This window comes from Stegostoma tigrinum, chromosome 14 (assembly GCF_030684315.1).
Source record: "Stegostoma tigrinum isolate sSteTig4 chromosome 14, sSteTig4.hap1, whole genome shotgun sequence".
NCBI lineage: Eukaryota > Metazoa > Chordata > Chondrichthyes > Orectolobiformes > Stegostomatidae > Stegostoma > Stegostoma tigrinum.
The window spans coordinates 29,040,211-29,061,198 of record NC_081367.1 but is presented as its reverse complement, the minus strand read 5'-3'; the positions used below and the strand labels follow the sequence as shown (position 1 = coordinate 29,061,198).

General features: G+C 38.0%; 1 protein-coding gene across 1 annotated transcript in view; it reads left to right on the top strand.

Moving 5' to 3' along the window:
• Nucleotides 1–20,988, top strand: part of si (sucrase-isomaltase) — a 169,185-nt gene that overhangs the window by 103,954 nt on the left and 44,243 nt on the right. The window contains exons 30-39 of the mRNA XM_059651067.1: nucleotides 1,347–1,515; nucleotides 4,404–4,500; nucleotides 8,007–8,119; nucleotides 10,625–10,750; nucleotides 12,951–13,082; nucleotides 13,192–13,302; nucleotides 13,501–13,563; nucleotides 14,425–14,541; nucleotides 14,630–14,714; nucleotides 19,589–19,727. Of these exons, the coding sequence (XP_059507050.1) occupies nucleotides 1,347–1,515; nucleotides 4,404–4,500; nucleotides 8,007–8,119; nucleotides 10,625–10,750; nucleotides 12,951–13,082; nucleotides 13,192–13,302; nucleotides 13,501–13,563; nucleotides 14,425–14,541; nucleotides 14,630–14,714; nucleotides 19,589–19,727 (1,152 nt within the window). The remainder of the gene's footprint in view (nucleotides 1–1,346; nucleotides 1,516–4,403; nucleotides 4,501–8,006; nucleotides 8,120–10,624; nucleotides 10,751–12,950; nucleotides 13,083–13,191; nucleotides 13,303–13,500; nucleotides 13,564–14,424; nucleotides 14,542–14,629; nucleotides 14,715–19,588; nucleotides 19,728–20,988) is intronic.

Genomic DNA, 20,988 nt, shown 5'->3' with positions numbered 1-20,988 from the left:
GGAAGTGTCAAATGCTATAGGCCTTTGGCTTAAGGTGAGATGGAGAAAGTTTAAAGGCGATCTGCAAGGTCTTTTACCTAGAGGGTTACCTACATTCCTGGACGGTGCCAGGGTAGAAGCAGATATGATAGCAACATTTAAGAGGTATTTAGACACACACATGAGCAGGCAGGGTATTGAGGGATATGGACCATGTGCACGCAGATGGGATTAGTTTAGAATGACTTCAAGGTCAGTACAGACACAGTAGGCCAAAGACCCTGTTATTATACCACATTTTTTTTATCTTTGTCATAGATTTGTTTTCTCCAGGCTTGGTTAATCCAAGTTCCTCATGGCTGGCCCCGCTCTCCAGCTTCCATATCAAAACTTATTCAAAATTCTACTGCTTATACTATCCAAAGTCCCACTTTTATACTCTGGGTCCAATGATTTACATCTCAAGCCCCAATACCTCAACTCCAGAATTATTTTCCTTACATTTAAGTATCTTCATGACCTCTCCCAATGTCATTTTTCTCACCACTATAACTCTGGAATCTCTGGAATTTCTGGTATAACCTCTGGAAATTCTTTTTAAATTTGTCTGCTGTTAAGGCACTCTTTAAAACATTGCCTTTTAACGAAGGCTTTAGCCACAGTTCTAATATTTCTGTCTTTCGCTCCTGTTGAGCTTTATCTAATTAGTCTTTTCTGAAGTGAAAGTGTATTCAATTGCTAGAGGTTGTTGCTATAATTGTTGTATCATTATGTACTTTATACGTATTCAAAACTTTTTTTCCATGCTATTCCAATATTCTCTATAAACTTTGCAATGAGTTTTCAAATGCATTCATTAAGGTCTGGTTAGCTGCCCATAATTGTTACTAGATACTGGTAGTTAAACACGCAGATGCAATATTCCCTTTGTGTCAGAAGCAAGAATCTCGCCCACAACTAGTGGAAACTAGAAAATTGTACAGTGCAGCCTTAATTTTTGACAAATACTAATTGAGACGAGATGAAATACAATTGACACGGACCCAGAGTGGTGATCCATAATTGTCTAATATAATACAATCAAAATAACTAGCTCTTTTCTTATATATTAGATATACTACAACAAACTCCTACTGTGTTAGCATCTAATTGCATGATTTCATCACATTTAATTGCTTTGGACTAAGTAAACTGTTAATTTCTCTTTCCCAACTTATAAAATAATATTGTCTTTTGTGTGAATACTTAAGAATTTGGACTTGATAATAGCAGTCTAAACCAGATTAGAACCCTATTAGATGTCGACATTTTCTTGAATTAATTTAATGCCAAAATGCTAAAAATTCCATTCTTCTTTACTTTTGCAGTTGGGATTCCCAGTTGCCTGGTTTAACATTTACTGACCAATTTATACAAATTTCAACCCACCTCCCTTCAAAATATATTTATGGCTTTGGAGAAACCCAGCATCAAAGTTTCAAACACGATCTGAATTGGAATACTTGGGGAATATTTGCTAAAGATCAGCCACCTGGTGTAAGTTTGAAACTTATCTCCTTAGCTGTGCTTATTGTGTTTTATTACTAACATCAAGTGCTGTGAAAAATTGAATTACCCTAGCTACACATCAATGCTGGGATTCAATGTTGTAAGTCAAAGTGATTACAATTGCTTGAAGTTTTACAGTGAAGAACAACAGAGCCCATTCACACATAAATCACAGAGCCTTGATTTACTGTAACCCTTTATCTCTCCTATTCAGGACTGTTGTCTTCAAAATTGTAAAGCAAATGACTGAATATTCCTGTTTGATGGTAGAATGCTGGTTCATGCAGAAATAGCAACCTCCATTCTATTCGAGGATTGTTTATGCCAGAGCAATGATCTCTACTCTGATGTCGGCATCCTGAATGCTGAGCATCTTTGACTTAAAGTAAACTGATATTTATTTGCATTTTCACAAATGGAGTTAGATTGCACAATGCGAGAAATTATTTTTATCAGATGATTCAAATGAAACTCCACTATCTTTTATTATAATCCAAATATTTTAAATAAATTTCATGTGGGTGATCTAGGTTAAAGTAAAGGTGCTTCACATTTCTATTTTAAAATAACATCTCCATTAAAACAGTTGACAAAGAAATATCAACCAGGGATCTAATTATTCATCAGTTTATGTTGCCAATGGTAATAGTGTGCACTGTAAAAACCAATATAAAAAGTGATTTGTAAATACAATATTTTTTTTTCAATTGATGACACCTGAAAAAGGCAATAGTAGCATAACAAATACAGCTGCAGGTAAAATTGTTGGCTCAGTTCCCCTCTTCCTCCATCATATGTGTGTCATGCCTAATTGCAAATGTGAAGCAAAATTACAGATTTTGGTCTGTGTGTAATTTTCAATCCACTATTTTGAAATTTACTTTTCTTAGTTATTTTTAAGTTACCTTTGTTAGCTTTATTACTAATATTTTTGTACTGAGGTAGGGCAGAATTCTTTTTGACCTCAGACATAATCACAATATAAAGATGATTATGAGGTTGTTAATGAAATGTAACACTTCAGCACCTTAGACTGTATTCCTAAGAAAGAGCATTGATGCCACACTCTTTTAGAATGTATTGAAGGTGACTACTTTGAGGATATTTTAAAATGGAGTAGATGGCAAATTGAGTTAGTAGAGGGAGAAGAGACAAATATTAATGTTATCAATCCTGGAAAATTGAAGACAATGAACAATTTGAATTCAAAAGAATGCAGAAATGTTTAAGAAAATGAACGGCATACAGATTTTAACAGTGAAAATAAATGAAGTTTATATGAAAAGCGTGATTTTAGATTTAGATAATACTCGAGACAGCAGTGACTGAGCTGATGAATATACAGCAACAAAGATGTTACATCTAATCTCAGATCTGAAACACACTGACGTTAGGAAACATCAACTTAACACCCACCCTCACACATTCGTGGAAACATAATAAATTATTCTGGATTGGTTATTGGAAACATTCCTCTGAGAATGTAAAGTCATTTCTTGTTTAAAGTGGCAGTGATCTACATTCTTCTCAGGTCACAGAAAGACAGTGAGCGATGAGCTATGATGATCAGTGCGTGCAAAAAGAATGTGATTCATCTGTAGATCTCAGATGGCATTATCCTCTAATAGAATCTCATGCTTGTTGCATTTTGGTTCTCCACTCTGGGCAACTATAATACCCTGTCTTCACTAAAACAAAACTTTCACTGAATTGAATTTTCGGCTCAGTGAACAAAGGGCAAATAACTTATTAACATAAATATAATTTGATAATAAGAATATCAATGTCCTCAGTGGTAAAGTAGTTGCTATGTAAAGGATATTTACATATTGAAAGAAACTTCATCCGTAGTACTTTGATGGATGTTGTTGATTGCCTCTGTCAGGAAGAATCACTCAACTTACACATAGGACAGAATTTTAAATAGAGCATTCTACATCTTTACCACTAGAACAGTAGATTGTTAATGAGGCAAACTGATCAAATTAAGAACGTTGGCAATCTGCAATAAACATAAAATGCTAGGAATGCACAGTAGCTATTCAATGTTTGAAAAGAAACGTGAGTTAATATTTGGATGAACTTTATTAAAGTTATATGAGAGGTTTGCATGAAAAGAGAAAAGGCTCTTATTTGTATTATTTTTGGATGCAGAGAGGATGCAGGGACACATTGTGCATCATAATGGTCAATCTAGTCGAACCCAGGAATGGATCGCTACGATTTTGCAGTAGCCCTCGGCAAACAATGAGTCAGGAGTTAAGAGGTCAAAGGAAATATCAGAGGCCATGGGAATGGGATTAATGAGTCCAAGTGATTGGGTCAAAGGCCAGAATGAGAAGGGATTTTGGAGTTACAAGTGAAGTTCAATATTCAGGCATTCAAAATCTGGGTTGGTAGACACAAAATCATTTCAAAGAAGGGTTGCAAGTAAGAGCAGTCATGTTTTTATTCTTCAATTGCCAATGATTCATTCCTACTGCTTCCAGTATTTATTCAGATAAATACATTTGAAAAGTTTATCTTTTGATAGCAGGTAGTTCCAATGTCTGGTTTTACAGCATGCAGATGTTTGTTGGCTACCTCAGGACAAAGAAAACCCTGTTTGTGTATTCAGGTTCAGGCATGGGCTCTGAACACTTATTTTTATCCCCTTAACAACATGGCGGGTTGCATACTTGCAATGGAAAATGCTTACACTCTTGCATATTACAATCTGAATTAATCTGCTGGTGTTGAAACAACATCTTCTGCATGATTGAAGTTACTAGTCATTGATTTTAGTCCATCAAAAATTTATGATTGAGTTTTCAATGTTCTGACTGATGCCATCGTAGATTTTTCTTGCCTGATTTTCACTTAATATATGTTTGCAGTATAAAATGAACTGTTATGGGAGCCAACCTTTTTATATGGGTCTTGAAGAAGATTTCAAAGCCCATGGTGTACTATTGCTGAACAGTAATGCAATGGGTAAGTTAAGGTGCGAAATTAGGTGTTTTATTTTCAAAACGTCATGTTAATGATTTTTAAATATTTTTGTTGGTGATAAAGTCCAAAATATAACAAAAGTCTAGCCTAAAATCACTATAACCTTCTTGACTTGCCTGCAGCCATTGAAATAGTTTATCACAGCATCCTCAGTGCGTCTCCCCTGTCATCCAGCTGGGTGAAACTGCTCTTGTCTGGTTTTATTCTCATCTACTAATCTCAACCAGAAAATTGCTTGCAGTGGCTTATCTTCCCATTCCACACAATTCTTTCTGATATCCCACAGGGATTTATTCTTTCCTTCCACTAACTTCTTATCTGCCTTTTGGTTACATTGTCCAAAAGCACAGTATTGTTTTTCACATACATGCTGAAGCCACACTACTCTATCTCCCCAGCACCTCTCTCAACTCCTCCACGGCTGCTAAGTTACCAGACTGTATCACCCAGAAATGGATGATCAGAAATTTCATTAAATCACATAAACTTTGTTGCCTACTTATTAACTACATCCATTTCATTGGCATGGGTCTGCAATTAAGCTAATCTGTTTACAACCTGGAGACACACTCAAACTTCACATGATTTTCTTGCCTCATCAATAATGCCACCTATTTATCAGCTTTACCTGCTGCTGAAACCTATGATTATATTAAAGAAAAGAAAATCTTATCCTTCATTTGTTACCTCTTGATTCTTCCAGCTTGCTTTTGGCTGATCTCCCACATTCCATCCTCTGTAATCTTCACACAATGCAAAACTCTACCCATAATCCTCTCCATTTCTGTAATTTTCTGTAGCTCCACAGTCCTTCAGGGCCTCTGGGTTCTCTGATTCTAGACTTTTGTGCCATCCAATTTAATTTGCTCCATCTTTAACATCTGCAATTTCTTTTGTCTAGGCACCAAGCCTGAAATACCTTATGAGCACCCCTCTGCCTCATTCCAAAGCTGTCCTCCTTTAAGATAATCATCAAAACTTACCTCTTTGACCGAGCTTGATTTGATATTTCTTCAGTGGCACAATATCATGTTTTATTTTATAATGCTCCTGTAAATTAAACGTGCTGTAGAAATTTAAGTTGTTATTGACAGAATATCAATTAACTTCTGAGTTGACATCCACATTATAAATGGTATTCAAAAGCACATAGAGACTTTGCATGTTACTAAGAGAGCCCAATATTCAAAGAATTAGGCACATTTCATTTAATTAGGTTTTGTATCCAAAATAAGCAACAACAAAGATAATCAATATATTAATATTAGTTTATCTCACCACTATTCAATTTGTTCTTGGCCTAAAGACCTATATAGGCCTTGGTGACTATGACTTTGCCTGAAAACAATCTGTATCTTTCACAACAGATATCAAATGATATAGATATGAAAGATTATTTAATGACTGATATAATGACCAAATAATTCTCCAAGGAGATAATGACAGATGATGTGAAAGTAAAAGGTTAAAATCTTAAAGTAATTTATCTTAAATGACACTGAAAGTAAAATGAAACCAAAGGAAATAAAAGCAAAATACTACAAATGTTAGAAATCTGAAATGAAAACAGTAAATGCTGAAGAAAATCAGCACTTGGAGAGAATGAACTCACTCTTGTGTTTCTCCAGCAATTTCTCAATCTGTGGAATACAAATATTTTAGTTCTTCCATCTGTTTTAATAAGTTGGTATCTAAAATGAGTTAATAATATGAAAACAGCAAAGTCAAGAATGCAACAGAAATTTTTAACCACTGCATTTTGGTCAATAAATTTAAATTAAACAACGAATGGAACTTCAACCTTCATTCTTCCACCAATGTTTACTGTCTCCAAGCCAAAAAAAACAAATATAAATTATCACCTTGTCATTGAATATTTCCCTGAGTTTTTAATTGACCACAATAGCAATTTAGCACTCATGCTAGCCATGAGAATGTTGGTAACATGCTAGCCTGAGTCAGAAGGTAGTACCATTCTGGGACCTGAACATAAAAGTCAAGATTAATATTACATTATAGCATAAAGGAAGTGCTGTACTTTTAGAGTTGTTGGTTGTAGGTAAGACATTAAACTGACCCTGCTTGTCCTCCCGAATGGATACAGAAGAATCCAGGCACCAATTAGAAGATCAGGGAAGCTATCACTAGAGTTCTTTCCAATAGTTATCCTCAATTAACATCGCATAAATAAATTATCTGTATACTAGTATTGCATTATTAACTGTGCAATCTTTCTCTATGAAATTTGCTGATGGTAGATCCACTTCAAAGTACTTTTTTGGCTGTAAAACATTTTGGGATATCCCAAAGTTAAGAAGATTGTTACATAAATGCAAATCTTTCTTTCTATGTACTACAAGTCATATTATCGTGAAACTATTTGTAACGTAGCTTTCTACAACTACTATTTTGATCTATATCATCATGATTTTCATAAGTATGCAGATATACTCAAAATAAAGCAATTTTGTTATGTGAATATTAATTTGATAAGTCAAATGTCCTATGTTGGGCAATGGTTCTTGCATATATTTTCAGTGAGAACCCGTAAACTAGTGGTACAAAGTTGTGTGGAGTGATCATGAATTGGAAGGCTGGAAGGTGGAATTTGTTCGTGGAAAAAATGATAATGGGAGGAAGAGTGTGTAGTCATTTTAAGAGGTGATGTGCTTATCTAAGCTTGGAGATTTAAACTTAAATGTGTCTGTCAGTAGCTGGACAAGTGCAGCCAGTTCTAAAATGAAAACATGTATCATTTGGATGTGTGATTGGAAGCTTTTGGCTTATTTAAATGTTTGGCAACTAGCTGGCATCAACCAATTAATTTAAACCAAACACATAGTCATGAAAGCCAACTGAATTTAAATCTGAAGGTTCTGACAACTTCAGACCAAAGCTATTGTAAGAAAATCGATAAAAGTCATCCAAGATATGTGAGGAGAGGGATTTTGAAAATTAGTGGGAGAGCAAATCACCATCCATGAAATAAGCGCCTTGCTCTTGCAAGAAATCGCTAAGTTCTCTAAGAAAGCACTATCTTATACATAAAAGGTACCATGGCACTTCTCGCTAAGAATCTTCACAGGCAATACATCCCTGACAGCAGGATCAGCAGAAGAAAGACATTAATGACTGGAGAAACAGTGGAGGAGACAGAATATTCCAGAAGACACATTCTGTGTGGACTTCGAGAGACTAAGTTTTAGTTCATTTCTCTCTGACTACTTGGGCTTATAAGTGGGAATTGTGTTTACTGTAATAGCGTACCAGCAGAATTTTGTTCAGTTGGGGAATTGTTAGGAGTTGGGGGGATTTATTCGGTTTGTTAGTAGTTCTGTTAATTTGTTCACTGCTAGGGTCAAAAAGATAAATTGTTACTTATAAAGTGAATATCAGGGATTTTCTTTCATTTAACTTCCCTTCCTCCTGAAGCTGAATTTAACAATTACTGCTAATTTTATAGTATTTATGGTATTTCTAACCTCCAGATGTAACACTTCAACCTTATCCGTCTCTGACATATCGCACTATTGGAGGAATCCTGGATTTTTATATGGTCCTTGGTCCAAACCCAGAAAATGTTGTTGAACAATACACAGCAGTAAGTATCTGTGCCTTAATAGTCTGGTTTGAATTAATTTCAGTATTGCTATTAAACAAAGTATTAATTTGTATATTTATATATATATACCTAGGTAGCATAAATATAGAAAGCATATCCTCAAGATCTTGATGAACCTCAATCTAATGATGATTGAGGATTAATTCACAAGACAAGTTTTACATTTCTCATCTGCAAGAAATTTTGCAGAAGAACAAATTCCAATCAACATTAATGCACCTCATCTTTCCTGCAGAAATTGAACTTAAAGAGCACAACAGAATGCTGAAGAAGTAATGGCCGAAAGAACATAGTCTTCCACATTTCTAAGCAGATAGAAAATTCCAGTGTAGCCAACAGATGCATCAGATAAAATCATTTGAAAAAAGGATATATAACTTTTTTGAATTTATCGGGAAAGCAGGGTTGTGGCACTGTTATTTTATTGAACATCAGAAGGTCACTTTATCTTTATGGGATCTAAATTACATCATACTATCACTCTCATGGTCTCTGTTTTAGTTTCTGTATAGATTGCAAGCAGTCAAGTCAGCAGTCTGTAGGACAAAGATTCAGTGGGTTAGTCAGCCAGTGAACTGTGTGCATGATGTATATGACGTAGAATATATAGAACTTAGAAGAGTACAGCACAGTACAAGCCCTTCGGCTCACTGATGTTGTGCCAACCTAATATGCTACTTAGATCAAACTACACTGCATACCCTACATTTTACTATCCTCCATGTGCCTATCCAAGAGTTGTTTAAAAGTCTCTAAAGTAACCGACTCCATTTCATCTGCCAGCAGCGCATTCTACATGCCCACCAGTGTCATTCTGACATTCTGAGGTATCATTCTAACATATATTGTTAATTAGACATAGTCATAGAGATGGACAGCTTAGAACTGACTCTTTGGTCCAACTCGTCCATGCTGACCAGATATCCTAGATAAATCTAGTCCTGTAATTGTTACTAAACTTCAAGTCATCTGTCTTAGTAATAACTTTGTGGTGCATGATGTGCACTAAATTGTAGAAAAACTCATCACCCCAGTCACCATAGATTCATAGAGTAATACAGAGATGAAACAGCCCCTCAGCCCAAACTGGTCCAAGCTTATGTTCTGAGCTGACCTCAATGGAATTCACAGAAAAGTGTGTTACTTTTCATTCTGATTTCCTATTCTACCAGTCTGCTTTGTGGAAGCAGGAGGAAAAGGTTGTTGTGCATATCTAACAATAGTCTCCCTCACCCAGCCATTCACCTAAATCCATTCGTTTACTCACACCTATTCACTGACCTACCAGCACAACCATTCACTCAAAACCACATGTATTCATTCACCCACATCCAACCACAAGCTATTGACTCAAACTTACACAAATTCCCCAGCCACATATCCCATTTTTTCATGTTTGCTCACACTCACCATTTACGCATGCACACAATTACTCACGCAAGTCAGGGAGATTTAGTGATCAATATTGCTGAGGAGCAGTGCTGACAGCGGCACAACCACCATTCCTTGCGAGCGCCCTGTTCCTTCTTTCTGCTTGGCCCCCACCCTCAACATTCCCCAATACAACACAACCACCTCCAATTCTCTTTCAACTCGGCACCAAAGTCCGACACTCATTTCTAACCTTCCCAAACCAGTGTCTGCTCATAGCCACCTCAAACCACATGTCGCAGAGTCACTGCTGCAGCTTAAGCTCATTAAAATCCTTTGATCACCAGCATATACATGTGAGAAATCATCTTTGATTGGAGGACCAGGTTCACGTAAAATGTACTAATTACACTCAACTAGATTTTGAACAATGGCTCCACGAGCACACACTGTATCCCTTTGCATGTGCCACCTGTTGGACCAGCCTTATTTCAAAGATCACCCAAGCATAATCCAGCCAATCCCAGTATTCTGTATTTGAACGTCCCCATTGTGGCACTATACCAAATTGAATGTGCTCCTAATTGTACCCAAACAATATCAATGTAAAACAATTAATATGATTTTATTCATCTAAGCATGGTGAGTGGATGAATTTCAATTTTGGTGCCATGAATGAATGCTTATTGTCTCATTTCTTTGGTTATTCACATGGTAGTCGTTAGGTAGGTCAGTATTGACAACACTGCCAGAGGTCAAAACTCTGGTGTGGTGAGGGTGAACCAGAATAAATATTTCCATAAGTAGTTTCAACCTACTATTCACACTTGACTGTCCAAGAGTAAAGCCCCATTCAGGCCAGGCATTGTATATTAGAAAAAGCACCATCTCACCTCTGCAAAAAGCTATGAAGTCATTAAGCATCCTACTGAATTGATATGACTTCCGCAGGAAGTTATAATGATAAAAAGCCAAACAATTCATCAATCCTTCTGAATCCTGCACTTTAAACTAAACAGGCATGTATAATCACATGGTGAAACTAAGAACAAGATGTGCATTTTTCCCAGCTTGGAAAACAAATTTTAATAATTCTTTTCTTGTACTTTTTAGCTTATTGGCCGCCCAGTCATGCCCCCCTATTGGTCACTGGGATTTCAGCTATGTCGATATGGATACAAGAATACCACTGAAATTGAGAATCTCTACACTGACATGAAGAATGCAAAAATGCCATATGTATGCTACTTATATACTTCAGTGCAAATATTGTATCATTCTCTCTAATAGCCTATCAAGGATATAAATTGTTTACTTAATGCAGTAAGAGTAACTGATGTAAAAAAAAGAATTTTGAAGATAACATAAACCAATTTACGCCAATAGAAATTAGTTTCAGATGCATGCTGTTACAAAATCAGCAGCAAATCTGTCAGAATCTTTGCGTAGCCAATCGGTGTAATATCTCCTAAAATAGGTGACTTACATATTGTTTCTCAGTGGTATGATTATACACAAGTGCTAGGACCTCTAGTAATTGTATACTTTAAATCTCTTTAGTCCCTCATTAGATTAAACATCATTCTGTTTTTCAGGAAGAATCTATACATAATGCAGAGTGTGCTTGCATAGTATTTCTGTGACATTGGGCTCAATCTGACATAGAGAGTTGTGGCTTTCAATGAAAATCAGGTCACCAAACTATGTATTATGAAAATTGTTTGAGACTGAAATCACACGACACCTGGTCATGCTCCAATAGATTTATTTGAAAACACAAGTTTTCAGAGCGTAGCCCCTCCTTCAGGTGAAGTGAGAAAGAAGTAGAATTTATATGTAAAAGATCAAAGGGTCACACAACTGATGAGGATGTATTAAACAAACCTAAGATGCTGCTAAACCTTTAATCAGTTAGAAGATAGTAATTGATTAATATGTGTGTACATAAGTCCCTAAATTTCTTTCAATTCACTGTGCTGAGAGAACTATATGTTTTAACAGTGTAAAGAAAAGGTGACATTTTAGATCAGACAATGCATGTTAGGTGTAATGCCTTGTTCAGAATCTGTTTGTGTTTTGGCTTGGAGCCCGACTGGTTTTATTTCTAAAGTAGGAACTTATGGAACGCCACATTGAGTAACTGTCTATAAATTGTGTGCTTTTTGAACAAAATAGAATACATCTGCAAATACAAATTCACCCATAGATTTGTGAGTGTCTGTGTGTCTGTGTGTGTGTGTGTGTGTGTGTGTGTGTGTGTGTGTGTGTGTGTGTCTGTGTCTGTGTCTGTGTGTGTCTGTGTGTGTGTGTGTCCGTCTGTGAGGGATGGAGAGAGAGGGAGTGTATGCATGCATGTTTATGCTTGAGAGACAGTGTGTGTATGAGAGAGGATCTGTGTAAGGGAGTGTGTGAGAGTTTGTGTGAGGGAGTGTGTGTATATGTATGTATGTGTGAGTATACATATGTACAAATACAAACACTCTCTCACAAAACAAATACACACACACACACACACACACACACACATTCTATCTCTCCCCCAACACACCCATCCATACACAGATACACATGTAAATCTATGGGGTGAATTTGTATTTGCAGACATGTTCTATTTTGTTCAAAAAGCAAACAATTTTTAGATTGTCAGTCAATGTGGCATTTAATAAATTCCTACTTTAGAAATAAAACCAATCTGACTTCAAACCAAAACATAAACAAATTCCAGAGAAGGCATCACACTGAACTAATCTAAAATGTCACCTCTTCTTTACCCTCATAAAATTTTTGGTTCTCTCAGAGCAGTAACTAGAAAGAATTTCACGGATTTACATATGCATATTAATCAATTAAAACTGTCTAACTGGTTAAAGATTTAATAGCACCTTAGGTTTGTTTAATTCATCCTCATCACTTGTGTGACCTTTTGATCTTTTACATATGAATTCTGTGTTCTGCGTGCGACTTTCTCACTTCACCTGATCAAGGGACTACATTCCGAGATAAAATTGTATCAGTGATAATGGGAACTGCAGATGCTGGAGCATCCAAGATAATAAAATGTGAGGCTGGATGAACACAGCAGGCCCAGCAGCATCCCAGGAGCACAAAAGCTGACGTTTCAGGCCTAGACCCTTCATCAGAGCTCTGAGAAAGGGTCTAGGCCCGAAACGTCAGCTTTTGTGCTCCTGAGATGCTGCTGGGCCTGCTGTGTTCATCCAGCCTCACATTTTATTATCTACTACATTCTGAGAGCTTGTTTTTTCAAATAAACCTGTTGGACTATAACTTAGTGGCATGCAATTTCTGGCCTTGTCCACCCCAGTCCAACACTGGCTCCTTCACATCTTTTTTGAGACTGATAGCTGAGATTATATAAAGAAACCTAAATAATGCATATTCTAACTAGTCAGGATTTCTATGAAATAAAAACTTTTTTCAGGATGTGCAATATGTTGACATTGAATACATGGAGCGGCAGTTGGACTTTACTCTTGATGCCAATGATTTCCAGAATTTGCCAGCCTTTTTTGATAAAATAAGAAGTGAAGGGATGCGAACTATTATTATTTTGGTAAGTTTCTTGTGCATTTTTTCCAAGAAGGACATGGATTAAATTAATAATGTAATTTGGAGCTATGGATTTGATATGTGTGATTGTGCATTTTTTTAAAATTATGCAGGATCCAGCTATTTCTGGTAATGAAACTAAACCTTATGAAGCCTTTACCACTGGAAACAATAATGATGTCTTCATTAAATGGGAGAATAGCACTGATATTGTATGGGGGAAGGTAATGAGTTTTTCTTTTAATTTTTGAAATCCATTTGAAACTTAGCAACATTATGAAGTGGCTTTGGTTGCCTTTTTTAATTAAGACAATTTTAATGCTTCCAATTTCATACCATAAATTCAATTATTTGTATATCATAACAGCTGCAAAATACATAAACCATTTGTAACCTTTGAACTTCCTGAATGCCTATTGCAGGTATGGCCAGATTTTCCAAATGTAACAGTTGATACGTCAAAATCCTGGGACTATCAAGTGGAGGTAAGCCTTATTTATCGAACGAATTACACATCTAATTATATTCCTCCAACTTAATCACTCTTGAACCTTAAATACATTAATTTAGTTCTTATCTGAAACCATATGATTTGCCATTAATATTTGCACTGACAATGAAAACCTGAAAAGATTAAGCTGGAGTCATATCTAACTTCAACATGAACACAATTAATAATTAACAACTAAGAGAGCAGAGAAACATGATTGGAGATAATGGGAACTGCAGATGCTGGAGAATCCAAGACAACAAAATGTGAGGCTGGATGAACACAGCAGGCCAAGCAGCATCTCAGGAGCACAAAAGCTGACGTTTCGGGCCTAGACCCTTCATCAGAGAGGGGGATGGGGTGAGGGTTCTGGAATAAATAGGGAGAGAGGGGGAGGCGGACCGAAGATGGAGAGAAAAGAAGATAGGTGGAGAGAGTATAGGTGGGGAGGTAGGGAGGGGATAGGTCAGTCCAGGGAAGACGGACAGGTCAAGGAGGTGGGATGAGGTTAGTAGGTAGATGGGGGTGCGGCTTGGGGTGAGAGGAAGGGATGGGTAAGAGGAAGACCAGGTTAGGGAGGCGGAGACAGGTTGGACTGGTTTTGGGATGCAGTGGGTGGAGTGGAGGAGCTGGGCTGGTTGTGTGGTGCAGTGGGGGGAGGGGACGAACTGGGCTGGTTTAGGGATGCAGTTGGGGAAGGGGAGATTTTGAAACTGGTGAAGTCCACAGAGAAATATGATTGGCCTGATTGAGAAAATTAGAAAGAAAGCTACAAGAAGGTGCAGAAATCATTTTTAAATAGCATATGTAAGGTATTATCCTGTGTTTGTTAAATTGGTGTTTTGTGTCGTTACAGCATTATCGATCTTATACTGCTTTCCCAGACTTCTTCCACAATGAAACAATCACCTGGTGGCATACAGCAATAAAGGAGTATTATGAGAAAACCTTGAAGTTTGATGGACTATGGATTGTGAGTTTTTGCTGTCCATTTTCTGTCTCATTAAAGAGCAATTCCAAATCTCAAACAGCAAAATCATTTTTTCTTATTTTCCTTTTAGGACATGAATGAACCTGCCAGCTTTGTTCATGGATCTGTTCATGGGTGTCATGATAAAAAATTGAACTATCCACCTTATATGCCAGGTTAGGACATTTCCAATTAAAGGATTCATCAAATGTGTCTTTCAAAGAAAATGCAAAGAAAAAGAATCAGTTGAGTTTGGTGATTGATAGTCTATGCTACTTTGTCATTTAGACTGGAAACAGCTGGTCTGTGTTTAATGCAAATCTCTGTGTACTGAATTGCTCTGTCAAATTTCAACTTTGCTGAATATTTTGTTCGAAAATATGTCATTGTAGTGAATCATAGATTGTTAGGTAAAAAAGAATTTGTTTTATCAACAGTGCAATTTCAGTTTAACTTCTGAGTAGATCAATAGTTGATCGAATCAATGTTAACAAAGCAGTAATATCTTCAAAATGGGGTCAATACACATTAAAAGTAGCTACTACTTTTAATGAGTCCTTCCCTTGGTAACCAGGTTCTCTTCATGCTAATGAGCAGTTTCCTGCCTTTGGTGATTGACTTCTGAAATACGCAAATAGGAGATTTGGATGCTTAAACATTTAAGTGCCTTCACTTCTTGTTTTGTCAGCTGGCATTTGAACTTTATGAATGTAGCAAATCTGGTAGCTACGCTTTTCTCAGTTCATCTGGTAACCAAACCTTATTTTGCCCAACTTGAAAATATAGGGCAGTATTTTCCCTGGAGGTAAGAGAAAATTAACAAGTAAGGGAGATAGTCATTGAATTAGTACTGGCAAGATACGATTTATTTCATCGATTATGATCTTGACAAGATATAGAACATAGAACATGGAACATTACAGCACAGTACAGGCCCTTCGGCCCTCGATTTTGTGCTGACCTGTCATACTGATCTGAAGCCCATCTAACCTACACTATTCCATGTACGTCCATATGCTTGTCCAATGACGACTTAAATGTACCTAAAGTTGGTGAATCTACTACCATTGCAGGCAAAGCATTCCATTCCCTTACTACTCACTGAGTAAAGAAACCACCTCTGATATCTGTCCTATATCTTTCACCCCTCAGTTTAAAGCAATGGCCCCTCATGCTCGCCAACACCATCCTAGGAAAAAGGCTCTCTCTATCCACCCTATCTAACCCTCTGATTTTTTTTTATGTTTCAATTAAGTCACCTCTCAACCTTCTTCTCTCTAACAAAAATAGCCTCAAGTCCCTCAGCCTTTCCTCGTAAGACCTTCCCTCCATACTAGTAAATCTCCTCCGCACCCTTTCCAAAGCTGCCACACCCTTCTTATAATGCGGCGACCAGAACTGTACACAATACTCCAAGTGCGGCCGCACCAGAGGTTTGTACAGCTGCAGCATAACCTCTTGGTTCCGGAACTCGATCCTTCTATTAATAAAAGCTAAAACACTGTATGCCTTCTTAACAGCCCTGTCAATTTGGGTGGCAACTTTCAAGGATCTGTGTACATGGACACCGAGATCTCTCTGCTCATCTACACTACCAAGAATCTTACAGTTAGCCCAGGTCATTGCCTTCCGATTACTCCTACCAAAGTGCATCACCTCACACTTTTCTGCATTTAACACCATTTGCCACCTCTCAGCCCAGCTCTGCAGCTTATCTATGTCTCTCTGCAACCTACAGCATCCTTCCTCACCATCCACAACTCCACCGACCTTAGTGTTGTCTGCAAATTTACTAACCCATCCTTCTACACCCTCATCCACGTCATTTATAAAAATGACTAACAGCAGTGGACCCAACACCGACCCTTGCGGTGCACCACTAGTAACTGGTCTCCAGGATGAACATTTCCCATCAACTACCACCTTCTGTCTTCTTTCAGCAAGCCAATTTCTGATCCAAACTGCTATATCTCCCACAATTCCATTCCTCTGCATTTTGTACAATAGCCTCCTGTGGGGAACCTTATCGAATGCCTTGCTGAAATCCATATACACCACATCAACCAGTTTCCTCTCATCTACCTGTTTGGTGACCTTCTCAAAGAACTAAATAAGGTTGTGAGGCACGACCTTCCCTTCACAAAACCGTGCTGGCTGTCCCTAATCAAATTATTCTTTTCTAGATGATTATAAACCCTATCCCTGATAACCTTTTCCAGCACTTTACCAACAACTGAAGTAAGGCTCACTGGTCTATAATTACCAGGGTTGTCTCTACTCCCCTTCTTGAACATGGAAGCCACATTTGCTATCCTCCAGTCGTCTGGCACTATTCTTGTAGACAATGACGAGTTAACAATCAATGCCAAAGGCTCGGCAATCTCCTCCTTGGCTTCCCAGAGGACCCTAAGATAAATCCCATCTGGCCCAGGGGACTTATCTATCTTCACCCTCTGTAGGATTTCTAATACCTCTTCCTTGTGAACCTCAATCCTACCTAGCCTGGTAGCCTGTATCTCAGTATTCTCCATGACAACATTGTCGTTTTTTGGAGTGAATACTGTTGAAAAATATTCATTTAGTACTTCCCCTATCTCCTATGACTCCACACACAACTTACCACTACTATCCTTGATTGGCCCTAATCTTACTTTCATCATTCTTTTATTCCTTAAATACCTATAGAAAGCCTTAGGGTTTACCCTGATCCTATCCACCAATAACTTCTCAAGTCTCCTCCTGGCTATTCTGAGCTCCCTCTTCAGGTCTTTCCTGTCTACCGCGTAGCCCTCAAGCGCCCTAACTGAGCCTTCACATCTCATCCTAACATAAGCCTTCATCTTCCTCTTGACCAGAGATTCCATCTCCTTCGTAAACCACAGCTCCCGTGCTCTGCAGCTTCCTCCCTGCCTGACAAGTACATACTTATCGAGGACACATAGGAGCTTTTCCTTGAATAAGCTCCACATTTCTAATGTGTCCATCCCCTACAGTTTCCTTCCCCATCCTAGATGTGGTTCACCTGTTCAAGATTCCCAAGAAACTTTTCTGACATGTCTTCAATTATGGCACTTAACTACAAAATTAATAAGTAATTAAGAATCTCAAGTCACCACCAACACGATTACTTGCATTCCCAGTGGATGAGAAATGTTTCCTGACTAAATACCCAGGGCAGCCTGCCATCTATTTTGGGGAATGTCTCCATTTCGTACAGCGAAAGGACAATTAGAGGCATGGTGGTGGTGGTGGTAGCGGTGGGGATGGGGGGCATTGGTGGTGCTGGTGGTGGGACGGTGGTGATGTGGGGTACAGACTTGTTGGAAGTGGCACCTAAAAGTCACCGCTGTGCCTTTACTCTCCCAGTGACTTCCATCCTGCAACCAGAAGCAAATAAACTTTCTGATAGTTGTATCCTTTATGGAGTAGAACTGGGAGCTAAGGGCTGCAGCCAACATATGAGCTGATAGCATCTGATGGCCCAAAGCATCATGTCGAAACCTTGTACAGGCTAAGAAATTCATTGAAGCTTGAAACTTGATGGTGTGCAATTGATTGAGTTTTCCAAGTTGTGTGTTTGTCAATATGTAACACAACCATCCCACATTTAGACCCTTAGAGGCAATGTCACAGCCATAATTTAATGAAAGTTTTTATTCCTTGCCCTGCATAGGGGTGGAAACAAGCCATTATAAACCAAAGCCAGTCTTGAAATATGCTTTGATACAGATCTTACCCAACCTAGAAGTTTTGAGCTGACCAAACTGAGAAAATTGCAACAATTTCCTCCAAGTTCTGTTGCTGCCTCCTTTAAAAATAATATTTGTACAAGAAGCGCTGATAATATATTAGGATATAGTCATCTACAGGGTCACTGATGACATGACTATAGTGGGACAGATATCTAACAACGACTATTTAGATAGGTTTCGACAGAGGATCTGGATCGGCACAGGCTTGGAGGGCCGAGGGCCTGTTCTTATGCTGTAATTTTCTTTGTTTTTTTTTACTCAAAATACGGAAGGGAGATAGAGGGCTCGGTGAGATGGTACGATGAAAGCAATCTGTCTCTCAACATCTGCAAAACTAAAGAACTGAAAATTGACTTCAGAAAGAAAGGAGGAGAACACGCTCCCATCTGTATCAATGGAACAGAGGTTCAGAGCGTGAAGAGTGTCAAATTCCTAGGAGTGACGATAGCTGACAACCTGTACTGGATTTCCCATGTAAACGCGACAGTTGAGAAGGCACAAAGCTACCTCTTCTTCCTCAGGTGGCTCAGGAAATTTGGCATGTCCATAACAACCCCAACAACTTCCATAGATGTACCATAGAATGCATACTGTCTGGGCAACTGCTGTACCCAGGACCTTAAGAAACTACAGAAGGTAGTGTACACAACCTAGATCATCACGGGAGCCAACTTTCCATCCATGGACTCTATTTACATGGCTCTCTGATGTGGAAATGTGACCAACATCATGAAAGACACATCACACGCTGATAATGACCTCCTACAACCCCTTCCATCAGGTAGAAGATACAGAAGCTTGAACACATGCAGAAGCAGGTTCAGGAACAGTTTCTTCCCGGCTGTTATCAGACTGTTGTATGGGCTCCAGCCTCAAATAATGTGACCTGTATGCCTCTAAGCCTTTGATCTGTACATCCCTTGCTTGTACCACTCATAAACAACGCTTTTCTCTGCATTTCGGTACACGTGACAATAAATCAATCAATCAGTTTACAGCTTGGTGGTTGAGCCCTGAACTTATTGTAAAGGGAATATTGAGAACCTGGTGCAGAGATAAGATTCTGATTTTTACACACAACATTTTTCTATATAAGGCAGAAGGATTAGTGTTTTTCATCATTTTGCTTTTGCTTTCATATTTTAAAAGCTTGTGAACTTAAAAGTTACAAGTAATATGTTTTAGTGGGTGAAGCCTATTCAACAAGAATTCCAAGTAAAGAAGCATGTGGTTAATCATTTTACCTATTTCATTCAGTTACTGTCTTTTTCAGCATATGTTATGTTCTCATTTTTAAGCTCTTGAATCAAAGCATCTCGGACTGAGTCATAAAACCCTCTGCATGGAAAGTGAACAACTTCTACCTGATGGAACTTCCGTGAGACACTATGATGTGCATAACCTGTATGGATGGTCACAAACAAAGCCAACATTTGAGTAAGTTGTGGTCAATTACTTTTAAATAATTTGTGGTTTCAAAATTATATTTGATGTAAAACTAATAGTTATAATTGTAGATGGGCTGATTTTGAAGTATGAAAATAGAATCAAAAATGGATGTGACAGCATCTGAGTTAAGTACAGAAAATCAATGCAAATGGTATGATTGCAAAATCATTGAAATTATATGTACAGAATAACACTATGTTGGAGCAATTTTTAAAGGCCTCAAATTTTTGAGACTGTACTTTTATTGGGTATTGTGGAATCACTATGTGTATGCAGTTCTACAATATTTTAGTAAGTTCTAGCACCTAAACAAAGAAATCTGGCCAGTTGTTCATATACTGCAATCATCTTCTTCTTCAAAATTGAAAGAAAATGAGCAGCAGACAAAAAAAAATCAGTGGGGCATTATGAAATAGATAGTGTGTGATCTTGTAGCAGGACAGGCAGCTGTATGTATTATTTTGATAAAGTAATGTAATGTTGTCCTCAGAGGACTCACTTTAGACGTAGTTCTTTATGGTGAGAAACATTGCTGTAAAAATGTATAATTTGAGAACTTGGAACGGTGGAATTTTATATTCATCAAAGTGAAGATCGCTAGAGCAGAATTAAGTACTTCTCTACTTCTTGACTGCCAGATGAATCGCAACCTCAACCTCAGCTTGTTTTACATATCGATCTACCCAATGATGTCTGAATCAGATTGGCAACTTCTTCAAAATTAAAGATAGCTTGGGGTTCTCAGATTTACAGTGCAACCTTCCTAATCACAAGATCTTTACAGATGGAGAGAGCTACATGTCCTGTTCAATTAGGAAATGGACTTGGAGAAGTTAATGCAATTAAAAATCAACAAAATTGCTAGAGCCTGAGGGTCTACACGCCGAAGTACTTAAGGAAGAGACATTGGAAATAATGGATGAATTGGTGGTCATCTTTCAAGATTCTATAGACTTTGGAACAGTTCCTATGGATTGGAGGATAGCGAATGAAACCCTTGTATTTATAAAAGGAGGTAGAGAGAAAACACAGTCCAGTTAGCATGCCAAATCAGGCGGCATTTCTGCCACCTCCAGTACGGTGCCATCACCAGACACATATTCCTCTCCCCTCCCTTGTCTGCCTTCCGCAGGGACTGTTCCCTTCGAGACACCCTGGTCCATACTTCCTTCACCCCCAATACCTCCCCACAGCCCTACGGCACCTTCCCCTGTAACCTACATAGGTGCAACCTGCCCATTTACCTCCT